The sequence below is a fragment of the Pogona vitticeps genome, chromosome 5 (assembly GCF_051106095.1).
Source record: "Pogona vitticeps strain Pit_001003342236 chromosome 5, PviZW2.1, whole genome shotgun sequence".
Classification (NCBI taxonomy): domain Eukaryota; kingdom Metazoa; phylum Chordata; class Lepidosauria; order Squamata; family Agamidae; genus Pogona; species Pogona vitticeps.
In genome coordinates, this window is record NC_135787.1 from 40463681 (window position 1) to 40478373 (window position 14693).

The window sequence follows — 14693 nt, forward strand, 5'->3', positions numbered from 1 at the left end:
CTTGTGCCTTGGGAAAAAAAACCTTGTAGACGTAAAAAAATCAGATGGTAGAGTACACCTGATAAGATTTCTGAAAACAAAGATGGTACGGATGACTCCGTCCTTAATATGTCCATAGAAGTATAGGAGTAGAAGCTACTGCACAAGCCTGATGTTGTAATTAGGATTATGGTGTGCCTATCCAGGGGGTAAAGACCTCTTCCTGGATTGTACAGAAAAAGGGAGAAAGTATAACGTTACTGAAAAAATAACTAAATCATTTTTATAATGTAACCTAGAGAGATGTGGTAACATCCTTGAACAAACCAAGTTGTCTGGGAGGCTGAAAGTCCAGACACGGTTGAAAGGATTATGGGTAGAACTGAGAAAAGGATGAAAGGGCTGTCGACCCACATATACTTTGGCTGCTTTTCGTATTTTGTGTAAAAAAATTTTCTAGTGCCATCAGTCTAGACTGCAGAGGCTGGTACCATGCAATGAGAGATACTCAATTCTGTCCTTTGCCTCTGTGATGAACCAGTGGATCTTAACTAAGTGAACGTTCTATCTGTGCTGAGGGTGCCACGGAAGTTGAAGCATTTTGGGTGTCTAGCTGCAAACCTGTATTGCCTTGCTAGAGCCGTGGTCTCGGTATGAGTAGTTATAAAGTCTGCTGTAATGGATTCTAAGATAGAAAGAATCTTAGACCATACTTGCCCTTGGTAGGCGCTTATTGCAACTGGTCGTTGGGCACGGGAAGCAGAAGCGATTGAAGGGAATAAGTCTCCCTGTCAATTACATTGACGTTTCCGCATTTTATAGTAGGGTTCCAGGAAATTATTTCTTGTTTTGAAGAAATCTGCTCTACAATGATTAAAGTGGGGCTGGTGTCATCCCAAATTTTATATATCATTTCCATGTACCCTGTACGTGTAATACATTCGTCCACAGATCTCCAAATAGGTCTGGAAAAGGAGGTTCCTCCACGCACAACGAACGGGATGCGGTCAACCTAGAAGTGAGCTGTGCATATACAAAGAGCACACTGAAGGTGACAGGTGATCACGCATCGCATCATGTTGAAGGGAGATAGTTGGAGGAGTGAGATCCGAGATTATGCTTAGAATTGGCAAATGTACAATTCGAAACCGGGACCGGTCATGTTTAGTCATAATGGGCTTCGACCCGAAATGGATTGGAATCTGGGAAGCATCTATTCCTGTTGAAGTGCTAATATGATAGAGAAAACAAGACCAAAATCTTATGCAAGTTGCGGCCGATCCTAATGGGCTTCAACATAAAATGTGTCAGCATACGGGAATCATCTTTCCATGTCGAAATGTAAACATGGTGGAGAAACGGAAACTTCAGGTGAACCGTGTCCAGTCCAATTATGTAGAATAGGCTTTGAGAGGCATTTTCCCATGCCGAAGCGTTGAAGTTCCAATGGAAGGTGGAAATATTTATCTTGCCCACGTCAAGCCCAGTCCTAATAGGCTTGAGGAGAAAGGGACTAGTATATGAGCAGCATCGTTTCTTGCTAAAGTAATGATATGTCAGTCAAGCCAGATCAAATGGACTTCGACGCCAGACTGCCTTGCATAAGGGGAGGGTTCTCCCATGCTGAGCTGCTGAAATGGTGGGGGAAAACGGAAGCATTCAGTTTGTCTATCTTGAGCCTGATCATAGCATGTTGTGACATGAGATGAATTGGCAAATGAGAAGTATAGAGGCATGGTGAAGTGTAGCTTGTCCATGTCAAGCCTGACCCAGATGGGCTTGGTATGAGGTGGACCGGCACATGAGAAATATTGCTCCATGCTGAAGTGTAGTTTGTACATGTCGATCCCGATCAGAATGTGCTTTGATATGAGATGGGTTGGCATATGAGAAGTATTGGTCTATGCCGAAATGTAGTTTGACCATGTCGGGCCCGACCAGAATGGGTTTGGATACGAGATACACTGGCATATGAGAAGTATCGCTCCATGCTGAAGTGTAATATGTCCCCGTTGAGACCAACCAGAATGTGCTGATATGAGATGGGCCGAAATACGAGAAAGATCAGTCTATGCGGAAGTGAAGTTTGACCATGTTGAGCCCAACCAGAATGGTCTTTGATACAAGCGGAACTGGCATATGAGAAGTATTGTTCCATGTCGAAGTGTAGCTTGTCCATGTGGAGCCAAACCAAGTTAGGCTTGGATACGAGATGGACCAGCCTAGAAGTATTGTTTTATGCCGAAGTATAGTTTGCCCGTGTCGAGGTCGACGAAAGTGGGCATTGATATGAGGCCAATCGGCACATGAGAAGTATTGTTCCATGCTGAAGTGCAGCTTGTCCATGTAGAGCCCAACCAGAATTGGCTATGATACGAGATGGACCAGCATAGGAGAAGTATCATTCCATGCCAAAATATAGTTTGCCTGTGTCGAGCCCGACCAGAATGGGCTTTGACATGAGATGGACCGGCATATGAGAATATAGCTCGATGCCGAAGTGTAGTTTGTCCGTGTCGAGCCCGACCAGATGCTGGGGACAAACTGAAGTGTTTAGTTTGTCTCTGTCGTTCCTCATGTGAGGAAAGAAGAGCCTCGAGGTCAAGAATCTGGATGGTCAAATGCCCGCCCTAATATAGGGCTGCAATGGGCTACGGCCAGACTGGATGATAGCGCAGTCACTGAATGGCCAGTTGGAAGAGAGAGGTTACTGGGCGATCTTAGAGTCTATGCAGGTGGATCGTGCATACTCTCTCTTTCAGTGCCAATATGCCGATGTCCATCGATGATTCACCAGTCTCTCTCTGAGACATGCCCCTCTTTCTCTCTCCTCTTCTCGTGAGATAGAGGAAGAGCCTCAGACTCCAACTCTGGAACGTCAAATGCCCGCCCTCATGTAGGGCTATAATGGGCTACGGCCAGACTGGACGGAAGCACAGTCATTAACGGGCAGTTGGAGGAGAGAGGTAATCGGATGAAGTTCATGCGGAGCACGCTCGCAGATCCTCTGTTCTGAGGCAAAGTCGCTCCGTCGATGAATCCTCTGTTGTGGTATTGAAGGGTCCTCTCATGGATCAATGGGATAGCTATGTGAGAGGAACCGGACTGTCTTTCGATCTATTTCTCTTTGAAAAGTGGAATAAAAAGCAAACTCGTATATGCGAGTCTGCGCGGCTGCATCTATCTGGGTAAAATGTAGTTCACTCAAGCAGAAAAATAATAAACATGCCCGAGAATCAAATGGGGCTCAGGAGGCCAGAAAAGGCGGGAAAACTTGAAAGAAATAGAAAGGTTGAACTGAAACGAAAAACAACTCACGGGGGATCGTAGACTGAATAATTGAGAAGGGGAAGTATCCCATTAAAAGGGAAGTGATGAATAGCTAAGGGAAAATCCCTGTGGAAATAGCTCTATATCTCTGTAGAACTTTACAGCATGGCGGAAAAAAGGAACTGAGGGGAATCTCAGGTGGGAGGAGCATGTGCCTCTTGGGGGATCGTCCCTTAAAATTGTTACTTTTAGCTCTAGAAGACTCTGAGAACGTCAGCGCAGGCGCAGACTAAACCCATATGTGTGTATTCACAGAGGCCACAAAGAAGAAACTCCATCTATACAAAGCTTGTATCTGTTCTGACTCTCCGTCCCCAGTCACTTGTTTTACAAACTCACATCCCTACCCTAGAATGCAAAAGCCTATTTTGTCAAAAACAGTTCTAAAACAGCAAGCATTAAGAAAAATAATAAAATTCCTCTTCAATGTCACAGATTTAGTGCCCAAGGAAAACCGAAGATCATGCCAAATTCACTCTAAGACATATACCAAGTTGTCTTGCTTTCAAGGGGATGGTTTCACTTCTTCCTTTCATTGTCAGTTAATTGGGGGGGGGGGGAATACAAAAGAAACCTCCCTTTAATGTGGTAGTGGACAACCCATGACCCTCCATCTGTTGCTGGACTAAGACACCAAAAATCATCATTCGCCATGATGGCTAAGGCTCAGGAGATTTGCAGGCTGATAGCACATGACAGTCCACACGTGTCCTATTAGACTAAGGTCTGTGATCTAAAGTGGCAAACTTCCTGTAACTCAAATATCAAGAAAGAAAAGACAAATGTGGGGCACCTTGAAGAAACAGGGAAAGATTGGATATGGTGACAGAGTACAGCTGGTAGGGCTGGTTCAAGAATTTTTACTGTCCGAGGCAAGAACAGGTCACCTTATTACAAATCCATTTACAGAAGTTAAATTGACAAAGAATCAGATTTCAGAAGGCAATTTGGGGGGGGCGCTATATAGTGTTGTTTAACAGGGATAATGGCTAAGGGATTCAGAAGGAATGACTCTCTTTCTCTCACTCAAGTTATAAACAGATGTACTGTATATGAACATATAAGGCATGGGCACTCAAGATCCTTATGAAAGTCATTTCTGTTATCACCTTTTGATAACAGAATTTCAACTATTAATCTTCTCAAACAGTAGAGCTAAAAAAAATACAGAATGAGCTTCCGAATGCAGCTAACAGTCAAGGTTTTCATTGAAAAGGATGCCAATATGATAGTTGAATGCAGAGTTAGTCACGGTACAGAAAAATATACACTTGAAAGCAGGGATAATGCTGCAATTCGTGAACAAATATCAGTCCTATTGTTTAAAAATCCTCTTGATATATGCAGTGCAGTGATGCCCCGCTTGACGACGATAATGCGCTCCAGCAAAATCGCTGTTAAGTGAAATTGTCATCAAGCAAAAAAAAAAAAAAAATCCCCATTGGAATGCATTGAAAATCGGTCAATGCGTTCCAATGGGGGAAATACCCCATCGTCCAGCAAAGATTGCCCAGAGAGAACCGCCGATCAGCTGTTAAAAATCACTGTAATGCGAAGCTTCCATCTGGAAAGCAGCCATTTTGAGAAGGGAGGGGAGCCATTTTGCGGAGGGAAGCCATTTTTGGAGTCGGAAAGCAGCCATTTTGAGAAGGGAGGGAAGCCATTTTGCGGAGCTGAAAAAAACATCGTTTTGCGAACAAACGGTTCGTGAAGCAGACTCCTAATCAACGTAAAGCGGATTTCCCCCACTGGAACCATCGTTTTGCGATCACAACAGCAATCGCAAAAAATGTCACTGTCAAGCGATTTCTACGTCATGTGGGGTAAATGTCTAGCGGGGCACCACTGTACATCATTATAGACACAATTATATCTTCAAGGTTAAAGTGCCCATCCCCTTCCTTTTGGAGTTTAATATGTAAGGACTGTCATTAATGAAATGTAGGCATGTGCTTTTAAATAACTGTATTGCTTGTTAAATTACTTCCAATTTAACGCTTAGTTTTGACTTAAGTGTAACATCCTAACTCTCAAAATGCAGCCTATGGAACCTGCAATACAATTTGAACAAATCGTGTAGTATCTTTAAGTAACCTTATTCACACACATTTTCTAATATATTAAGAACTGCAGTTAAGTTAAATGTCTGGTGCTTAATGATAACATATTATAATTCCAATCCTGCTGTTAAGTGAGTCATTCTTGTAAATGAGTTAAAACTGTTACCATCTGGTGTTCAGGACAGTTTCTCAAAATCATTACTGGTATTTCACAATCCAGGAATGAAACAGGCTTCATACAAAAAAGGATAATCCCCACTAGAATACAAAAATACCCAACACACATACTGTTTTAAGCATTCATCTTTTCTTCATTGTCCTCCCCATAAAATGAGAATAAAGTGAGAGAGAGAGAGAGATTTTTCTTCTTCCTCTTGCAGCCTCCTGCAAGACTCTAATTCTGATCAGCTAGGTAGTCATTTGGAGTGGAAATATAATAGAGCATTAATTGTATTTAGCACCCACAATGCACTAGCTGTTGTAGAAAAGGCATAATTAGGACAAGCAGAAGCCTAAATCCAACTGCAAGTCTCAACTAGAGTATACCAGTGGAATAAATTGCTAATGGTGAGTCAACACTCATGTAAGTCCTATTGCTTCAATGGGATAATTCAGTGTGAGCAAGTAATGCACTTCTGAAATAGTGAGTCCTACTGGAAAGTATAAATTAGTCCAATGTGGTGGAGATGGGAGCATATGGTTCTCCAAATGTTGAACTGCACTTCCTATGATCCCTTACTATTTAATGTACTTACTGTGGAAAATGGGGGTTTGCAGTCCAACATCTGTTGTGTGTAACTTTTAGGAATGAATAGCTGTAAGTTAAGAAATGTCCATAGACCTTATATATTACACACAGACTCAAAGCAAAAAGCTAAGTGTGCTGCTTATGAACCACCCCACAGTGCTTAAAGCACTCTCTGAGTAGTTTACAGTTTAATTATTCAGGCTACACACTGCCCCTGAGTGATTCGGGTAGTCAGTTTACTGACCTTGGAAGGATGGAAGGCTGAGTCAACCTTGAGCCAGCTACCTGAGCCCACCAGATCAGATTCAGGTCGTGAGTAGTTTTGACTGCCCTATTGCAATTTAACCACTGTACCATGAGGCTCAGTATGCAACATATAATGTCTATGAAGATTTCATAACTCGCAGCAACTTGCTGCCAAAATTTCGCTGTTTGCACAAATGTACAACAGAATTTCAGCCTATATTTAGTTGGCTGGGAATGTAAATCCAAACTGAGCCGCTTGTTATCACACTAGCAATCAAACTCAAATCGCTCTAAAATGCTGCAATAATATATCAAAAGCCAAATTACAATAACTCCGTCAAAAGGTGATAAAAATAGGTCAATATGCTCTAAAGTTCCACTCGATTAGCTCTGCCTTCATTGATTAAAACCTCCACCAATCAAGTGACCAATTATTGATAAGATGAATTAGTTAATCCTTGGTAAAGATTCCCCTTGACATTTAGTCCAGCTGTGTCCAACTCTACGGCGCGGTGCTCATCCAAATTTCCAAGCCATAGAGCCAGCACTTGTCCAAAGACAATTTCCACGGTCACGTGGCCAGCGCGACTAGACACAGAACGCTGTTACCTTCCCACCAAGGTGGTACCTATTTATCTACTCGCATTTTTACATGCTTTGGAACTGCTAGGTTGGCAGGAGCTGGGACAAGCAACGGGAGCTCACTCCGTTGCGTGGATTCGATCTTACAACTGCTGGTCTTCTGACCCTGCAGCACAGAGGCTTCTGCGGTTTAACCCACAGCGCCAACACGTCCCACCCATTATAGCTCCCAGCAATAATTATAACATTTCTCATTTTCTCCTTTATTGTAGACCTTCTTCGCTGTTATTTCATTTTTTTTATAACTGAGGACATAACATATGACTTATGAGACAGTCTTCAAGTGATTTGCCTGAGGCACAACAGATGCAGGACTTGAACCCCAGTCAACACTGAATACTGCCCAATGCGTTTGTCCATTTCTGCAACATGCCTTCGGGAACAGTTATGGCTTCCTTCAGAGTTTGTAAAGAGGTATTAAAAACCTCCTAATGACAAGTCTGTGTATTTTTGCTTCAACACACTACATCTGTTTAGCTTCTGAATGAGACTGAAAAGTCTTTGGTGTGTTCTGAAAATGATTAATGGACATTTTATGCTCTGGAACGCTACATCAATTTAACTTACAACCCATCAACTACGTGTTGCTGAACAATGTGGCCTTAAAAATAATAATCTAGGCTGCCATCCACTTTAGTTGAAAAGACGAATCCTTCCATTTACAAGAAAATGAAACAATCTATACGTTTGCACCACAAAACAAATTAAGACCAAGACTGGACAATTTACTGTGTGTTCTTTGTGTACATTTTTGAAGGCTGTTGACAAGAAAACCTCATATGATAATATATCAGCTGGATTGCAACACAGTACTGCATTTCTTCTAGCCTCCTAGGAATTGTAAGCAACTTTTAAACAAATGAAAAAATAACTCAAAGGAACAGAATGATTTGTATATTCATCTGTTTTTATTTCCTTCAAAACCCAGAAAATTCAATGACCCTGTAATGTTTCTCAACATTTTATGTGTAGCAGATGTAATGGCCTCTTTCACTGAACCAGCTGCTGAAGCAGGCACTTAACTTTAACTGTACTACTTCAATTTAGAATATTATTTCCGAAGCGGGGGGGGATGCCACTAAGTCTTTTCTGGTAGTCCATAGGTCAGCCACCTTATATGTGTTGTAACACTTGTTAAGTAATTTCTTCCTTTACTTTTCAGAGGAGGATATTAAAGTTAGTGATTATGCGTATGTATGGGGAGCAGGCCCTTTGGGGGAGGAAGAAGCCACTACTTTCCGAGAACGGATGACTTTACCCCATTAAAAATGCCTTTTTCTGCAAACATGGTGGGTGGGGGCAAGTTACTTGGCTATTATAAAAGATGGTTGTGACCTGAAAAAGGTTGGGGCCCCCTTACTCCTTGCTTCCTAATTATTTTCGGATAATGTCTAGTGCAAATAACTTGGTATTGGATTGTACATACAGGTCTGTTTATACAGGTCTAATTTAAGCCACAAATGCAACTGTTGCCTATCAGCATTATCATCTAGGACAGTGATGGTGAACCTTTTTGAGCCCGAGTGCCCAAACTGTAACACAAAATCAACTTATTTATTTCAAAGTGCCAACACTGCAATTAAAACCTGAATACTGAGGTTTCAGTTAGAAAAAACGACTGCTCCTGCACTGCAAGGGTTAAATGCTTGTTGTTGTTTTTCTATGAGCAGTATTAACAAATGAATACTTACTGGTCCTCCAATCCCCCAATGGGCTAGACTGGTAATTGTTGCCATTGCACCCCTCTGCTGGACCAAAGCACCAGTAGAGGGGAGTGCCAAAATCCAGGATCAGAGGATGGGTTAAGTATTTCTCAATGGCGACTTTTAGCTCACATGGCCACAGAGAGGGCTCTGTGTGCCAGCTGTGGCACGCGTGCCATAGGTTTGCCATCACTGATCTAGGAGGTGACTGGGGTGCTGTCTGGGTAATTGTTTCTCAAGTCATGCATACCTGTGCCATGGGACTTCCATTAATGTGATTCTCACTTGCAAGATGTAATACTGATAGTCCTTTATTGTTTTCTAATTTCATCTGCTGAAGTGGAACCCTGCTCCCATGAAAGTAGTTTCGAAGTCTGACTACAGAGACATTCTTGAGATTGACAAGTCCCCACCCACCTATGTTCCATGGCAAATAAAGGCACTCTGTACACTCCTTTGGATGATGAGACCAATATTATGAACAGGAGATTTACGTTTACAAGCACTCCTCACTTAATGACTGGGTTCCAAGAGAAAGTTGCTGGTCCAAATTCATTGTCTGGGTCTTGTTTTGAGTGAGGTCTAATTGACAACTCCATTACAATGTATTCTCAAAGGCTCCATTACAACTTCCACACTAACATTCTGACGCCTATATCGCCCTGGTTCATCTTACTAGAAAACTTTCTCAGTAGAAAATTACACTGTGGTCCAATGGATATGATGCAGTGGGTGTCCTTGGCTAATTCCATCTTACATTTTATTCTCTTTGCACAATGGGAACAATGGTGGCTACGTTCTGTGAAAAAACCCTGCTAATCTATTGTTCCTTTGACATTTAGCCATAGACACCACACACTCACCTTTTGTATTTGTTGTAGCATTGCTTATTTAAGCATGTGTTACTATTAAAAACACAAACATATACACACAAATGTTGGTATATAATAGGAAACAGTCACATAGAAGGTGTAATTTCACAGAATATCACTGGTAAAATACTTACTTTCGCCTTTCTGCTTCAAATTTGTTTAATAGTTTCTGAAGACCTCCATTTTTAAATCCCTGGAAATGTGCTGCAGGGGCTCCTACTGTGATTACATCATAAATGACTTCTGCAACAGCAATGGTAAGTATTGAGATTTGCATACAAACTGAAAGAAATAATAAAACCCCGCTTATAATACCAACATTCTCCTTATTCTGAAATACAAGCCCCTCATATCAGCACCTTGACAGTGAAGCTTGTTCCCAAAGGAAGTAAGGATGGCTCCATCTCTGTGGAGGTTTCAACAGGTAGCCAATGCCTGTTAGTTTGGTTTATATTATGGCTTTTAAATCTGCTTTTAAGGAAAGTTGCAATCTATTTTATTCTACAACATTTTGGGGCTCCTAGAGGAATGTGATTGAAAAACAAACCCAAACAAACAAACAAATAAATGTGCTCATTAGTTAACTGACTTTGATGGTATTATCTCTAAGGCCTAGAAGGAAACAGAAAACCTATAAACATGCTTACTGCATTGTTTTGGACTTATTCTCTTCTCGCTCTGATGATAGTACAAAAACAACAAAAATTAATACCTCTTAGAGTCAAACTAAACACCGAGGAAAAGAAATATTCTCTTTGACAAACATGCTTTCTCTCCAGCAACAAGATCTTCACAGATATAAATGTCTCAGCAATCGTATTTGCGAAGTAAACTCATGCTGGCTTTCCAAAGACCAATCACAAAACAAAGCACAGATAAATGGAAAATGCATAGATAAAGAAAGGCCTGTGTTATGACAAAGATTTATTTTAACACTTGAGGGAGTACAACTTCCAAATCCATGCTAGCCATATCTCCTAGTTTGACCCTAAAATTTGGCATGAGATTATTGTTTGACAGCTTACTCCATCATCTTTCCATCTTAATATACTATCTCTCCTCCTATTTCCTTCCACTGCTACCTGGATACCTCATCTCATTACCATGCTATCTACTAGAGAGGTCAGGTGGCTAAATATCTTGGTTAAATACCCATCACTCTGGCAGACATCCAGGAGACAGGAAGAAAAAGAGGTTTCCTGATTAAATCTGAGTCAAGCTCCTAAATCAGCAAACTGCACAGATTATAATTTACCTTTTAATCGAGGACTATGGACATACATTCTCTGCAGATGAAGATTGACTGGAACAAATTCTAGAGTCTTTTCCCCTTTACTGCCACTTGATTTGAAGGAAGAACCTGGAAATAAAAAGTCTAAAGAATCATTATGAAAGAGTAGGCCAGATGTCTCATCTGTCTTAAAACACCAAGGGAGAGAATACTTTCACACTTACAATGTATCTGCAATGTGTTATTCCATATTAAAGGGGGAAATGGTTTCCAGTCTCTCACAGCATATTTCTCAAAAGTATATACTTTAAACAGCAAAATAGATTTTAATACACAACACAAACTAACATTCATCTCACCTATCCTATACAACAATAGATGTTCTTAAGGGCTGAACTCCATCAAGTAGGCTGCAAATGATGCCAGTTTAACTATGTGTTTGTAAGTCTGTATGTGTGCTAAACATACTAGAGGTTATGAGCACTTTGGAGGCAGATCCATATGCCACTACAATCCAGTATGGAAGGCACTTCTGTGTTATAAGGGGAAGGCAACCCGTACATGATGGTCAAACATATGAATGCTTCCCTGGCTTGGATCTTGAAAATTTATTTATTTATTTTATTTATTTATTGCATTTATATGCCGCCCATCTAGACATAGTCTACTCTGGGCGGCTCACAATTTAGAAGATAAAAACAATTTAAAATATACAGTTTTACATTAAAAACAAAATGATATAAAATGTAATATAAATTATGAATTATGAAAAGAAGCACCTGGAAGGGGACTTTTGCTTCATCTCCCTTCCTTCCTACAACTCTTGAAATGTTACTTCTGAGCTTTGTAAGACCCTCGAAACAGGGATGGGATCAAGGATGTGCTGGTGTCGAGGTAGAAAATCAGTCACCATCAGACAGAATCACCTTGCATTAACAAAGCTCAATTCATTATATATGGATTCTCCCTTTACCCAGTATATTTTAGAGAATCCCATTATCCTCAAGAGAAGCTTTTAGGGGGCAGCAGTGGCGGGCAGGGTACAAGAAAAGCCACTCCTCCATTGATAAACACTGGGAAACTACAGTTTCCAACAGGATCTCAAAAAATAGACATGTTGGGATAAAAAGTTAGGGTAGGGAGGATAGTCTTGTTAGTCTGCTGCCGAAAAAAAATGAGTCTAGTGATACCTTAAAGATTAACACATTTTATTTGACATATACCTTTGCAAACTGCAGCAATTTTTTTTCAGATGCATCTAGTGTTGCCTCAGTTGGCAGATAATCTGTATACATGCTTGGGTGGTAAAGGAGATGTAGCAGAACTCAAATACAAATGATGAGCATACCAATGTTTTTTTTTAAACAATGATCACTTAACAAACTACTGTATAGGTGAAAAGCAACAAGGACATAATAGCATAAGTAAGCAGATTAACAGATGTACAGAAGTGAAAAGTTGTTGTCTAATCTAAGAACAAGCCATAATGTTTAATCTCTAGGATAAGGATGGGCAAGCCATGGGAAACCCATGCCAACCCCTCCAAGAGAAAGTAGATGTCAACAAAAAGATATCCAGTTGTAATGGGGAAAAGTAGGATTTTTGCTAATACAAATGTTTCAGAGATCTGCTATGTTTTAGAAGAGAAGTGTGCTCCATAGAGGCTTGATCTTCCCATTTCTTGGATGAAAAGGATCAGTTAAAAAAAAACACACACACAAAATTACAGAACATTTTGAACACAAATGGCGGTTTTCAAGACCTGAAAAAATAGCAGTGAGGCCAGACTATGGCCCCAAGTCACACAACTTTGTTCCATCACCCTCACCAGTAAGCCGCTTTTCTATATTCATTGTTTTTACCTTTAAATGTTGTATTTTAATGATGCATGGCATCTTGGTTCGTTTTTAAGGAGACAGGTGGGGTAAAAATATTTCAAATGAATTAATTAACTAACTTTGGCTGTTGGTTTGCAATTAATAGGTTCACAGGGAACAAAAATACAAAAATTACAGAGCAAAAACTGCCTAAGCAGTGGTCATCCAAACCACAGGAACTGGCCCCACATTTTGATGAGTTCCTTTTCAGCTATTTCCCACCAGAAACTCTGCTTTGGTCACCTTTTTGTCCATCCATGGTGGCCAATGGAAGAATGTCAAGTAGAAACAGCTGGATCAGAACTCAGCTGTATCTGCTGTGACTTGAATATCACTACCTGTGTTGGCCAGTTCAGCTACTGTACATTATGATGTCTGTATTGCTGAACAACATTTGCTTGCAACCCACTATCATGGAACTTCATTAATTTCTCAATCACAAAGACAAAGGGACAGAAAAAGAGATACTGGGAAGATAGCTCTTGGGACACAACATCTAAACAACAAATGACAAGTCATCATCAATTCACACATGATTGTAACAGCAACCTCATGCACACATCTGTAAAACTGGGCTGTGCAAAGAAAACTATGTAGAAGCAGACTTCAGTAAAGCTCAGCACCTCTCTGTGTGTGTGAGTTTTAAAGCAGAAGTATTAAAACAAGTGGTAAACACAACACATTTAATGCTCCTTACAGTAAATCCATGAAAAACAATTTCACCTTTGTAACGATGAGCTTTAGTAGCACACATCTTATTCTAAGCGTTTAAATCCACAAAGAATGGAAATGACTCTGTGACCTACATGTTCAGTCACAGCAAATAGAATTTCTAGTACTGAACACCTGTGGCTTTGTTACATCCCAGATGGGAGCATCTTAAATCACATAACTCTCTGCAGCTAAGTAAGTCTCGGCTTGGCTACAAATATTCCAGACTACAGGAAGGATGAGATATAAAATTAACAAATAAGTGGAAGCTTTTAGCTAAACATATAACAACTAAGAGAATACAATCTATTGAAGAAAAATATCTGAGCAACATTTTGTGCAGAAACACATGACCTTTTTATGCATTAACTGTCCAAGGATTTCAGTGTCACAATAGGTAGTATGCTAAATATGTGATTACACTTAACGGTGCATTTGTGTTTTCTAAATAAAAATGAAAGCTGGGAGATTGTCAGGCTTCCTACTATTATGCACAAGGAGTGGGAATCTAATGCTCTCCTCTATGCTTTGGTCCCAAAAAACTATCTTGAAAAAAATGTTGCTATTCTACCAGGAATCCCCAGGAATGAAATGGCTTTTGCTCCTAATGACAGAGTTCTCCCCCTCCATGACAAATAGCAGTGTTAGATGTGCATTTTCATGATGACCCCATTCCAAGATGAAATTGTTACATGCACCATTGACCTGCTCTCAGTGGTCCCATGTTAATTACGATCAAACACTTAAATGTGCCATCTAATGTGGTACACAGACAATTTTGCAAGCATGAGCTGTAAGCTTGTGGTTTGCAATTTTTCTGACATCATATATAATAAAGGTGCAATGAGCAAGAGTACGATGAGCAGCAATTGTGCAACAAAAGCAAGGGGTAGTAGCAGGCAAAATGTACACCAGAAACTGCTTTTCCCAGTTAACTGGTGCTGCCATCAGTGAGAAGACAGACATCTGGGAGCACCTTCAAAGAAAAGAGTCTGAAGAATCTGTCAGCCCTTCTTATGCTCAGCCCATCAGAAGTTCTGCAATGCTGGACTGATGGGTCACAACCAACAGTTTTATATCAATAGAAAAGTCCATACCTAAATATTACATAGAGATGCTATCAGCAAAAGGTTTCAGCAATCACTCTACAGAAGAAAAAGTGTGGTGGACTGTTACTCTCCAGTGTCAAACTGGGGACCTGCAGCTGCTGTCTGATGGCAGATCGGTTCTTCTGCTAAGTTTGTGGCTCTCCAGCACAAGGATAGGCAATGTCTCTGCTATGAAAAAGCAGAAA

The 14693-nt window shown here is 40.6% G+C and overlaps 1 protein-coding gene across 12 annotated transcripts in view; it reads right to left on the reverse strand.

The window, feature by feature from the left end:
- INPP4B (inositol polyphosphate-4-phosphatase type II B) overlaps positions 1–14693 on the reverse strand; it is a 329973-nt gene that overhangs the window by 96853 nt on the left and 218427 nt on the right. For 6 of the 12 annotated variants that reach the window (XM_073001618.2, XM_073001619.2, XM_078394736.1 and 3 more), the window contains 2 exons: positions 10836–10955; positions 9715–9823 (listed from right to left, as the gene is read on the reverse strand). In XM_073001618.2, coding sequence (XP_072857719.2) covers positions 9715–9823; positions 10836–10955 — 229 coding nt within the window. The remainder of the gene's footprint in view (positions 1–9714; positions 9824–10835; positions 10956–14693) is intronic. The other 6 variants (XM_073001620.2, XM_073001617.2, XM_073001621.2 and 3 more) reach the window with 1 other exon arrangement.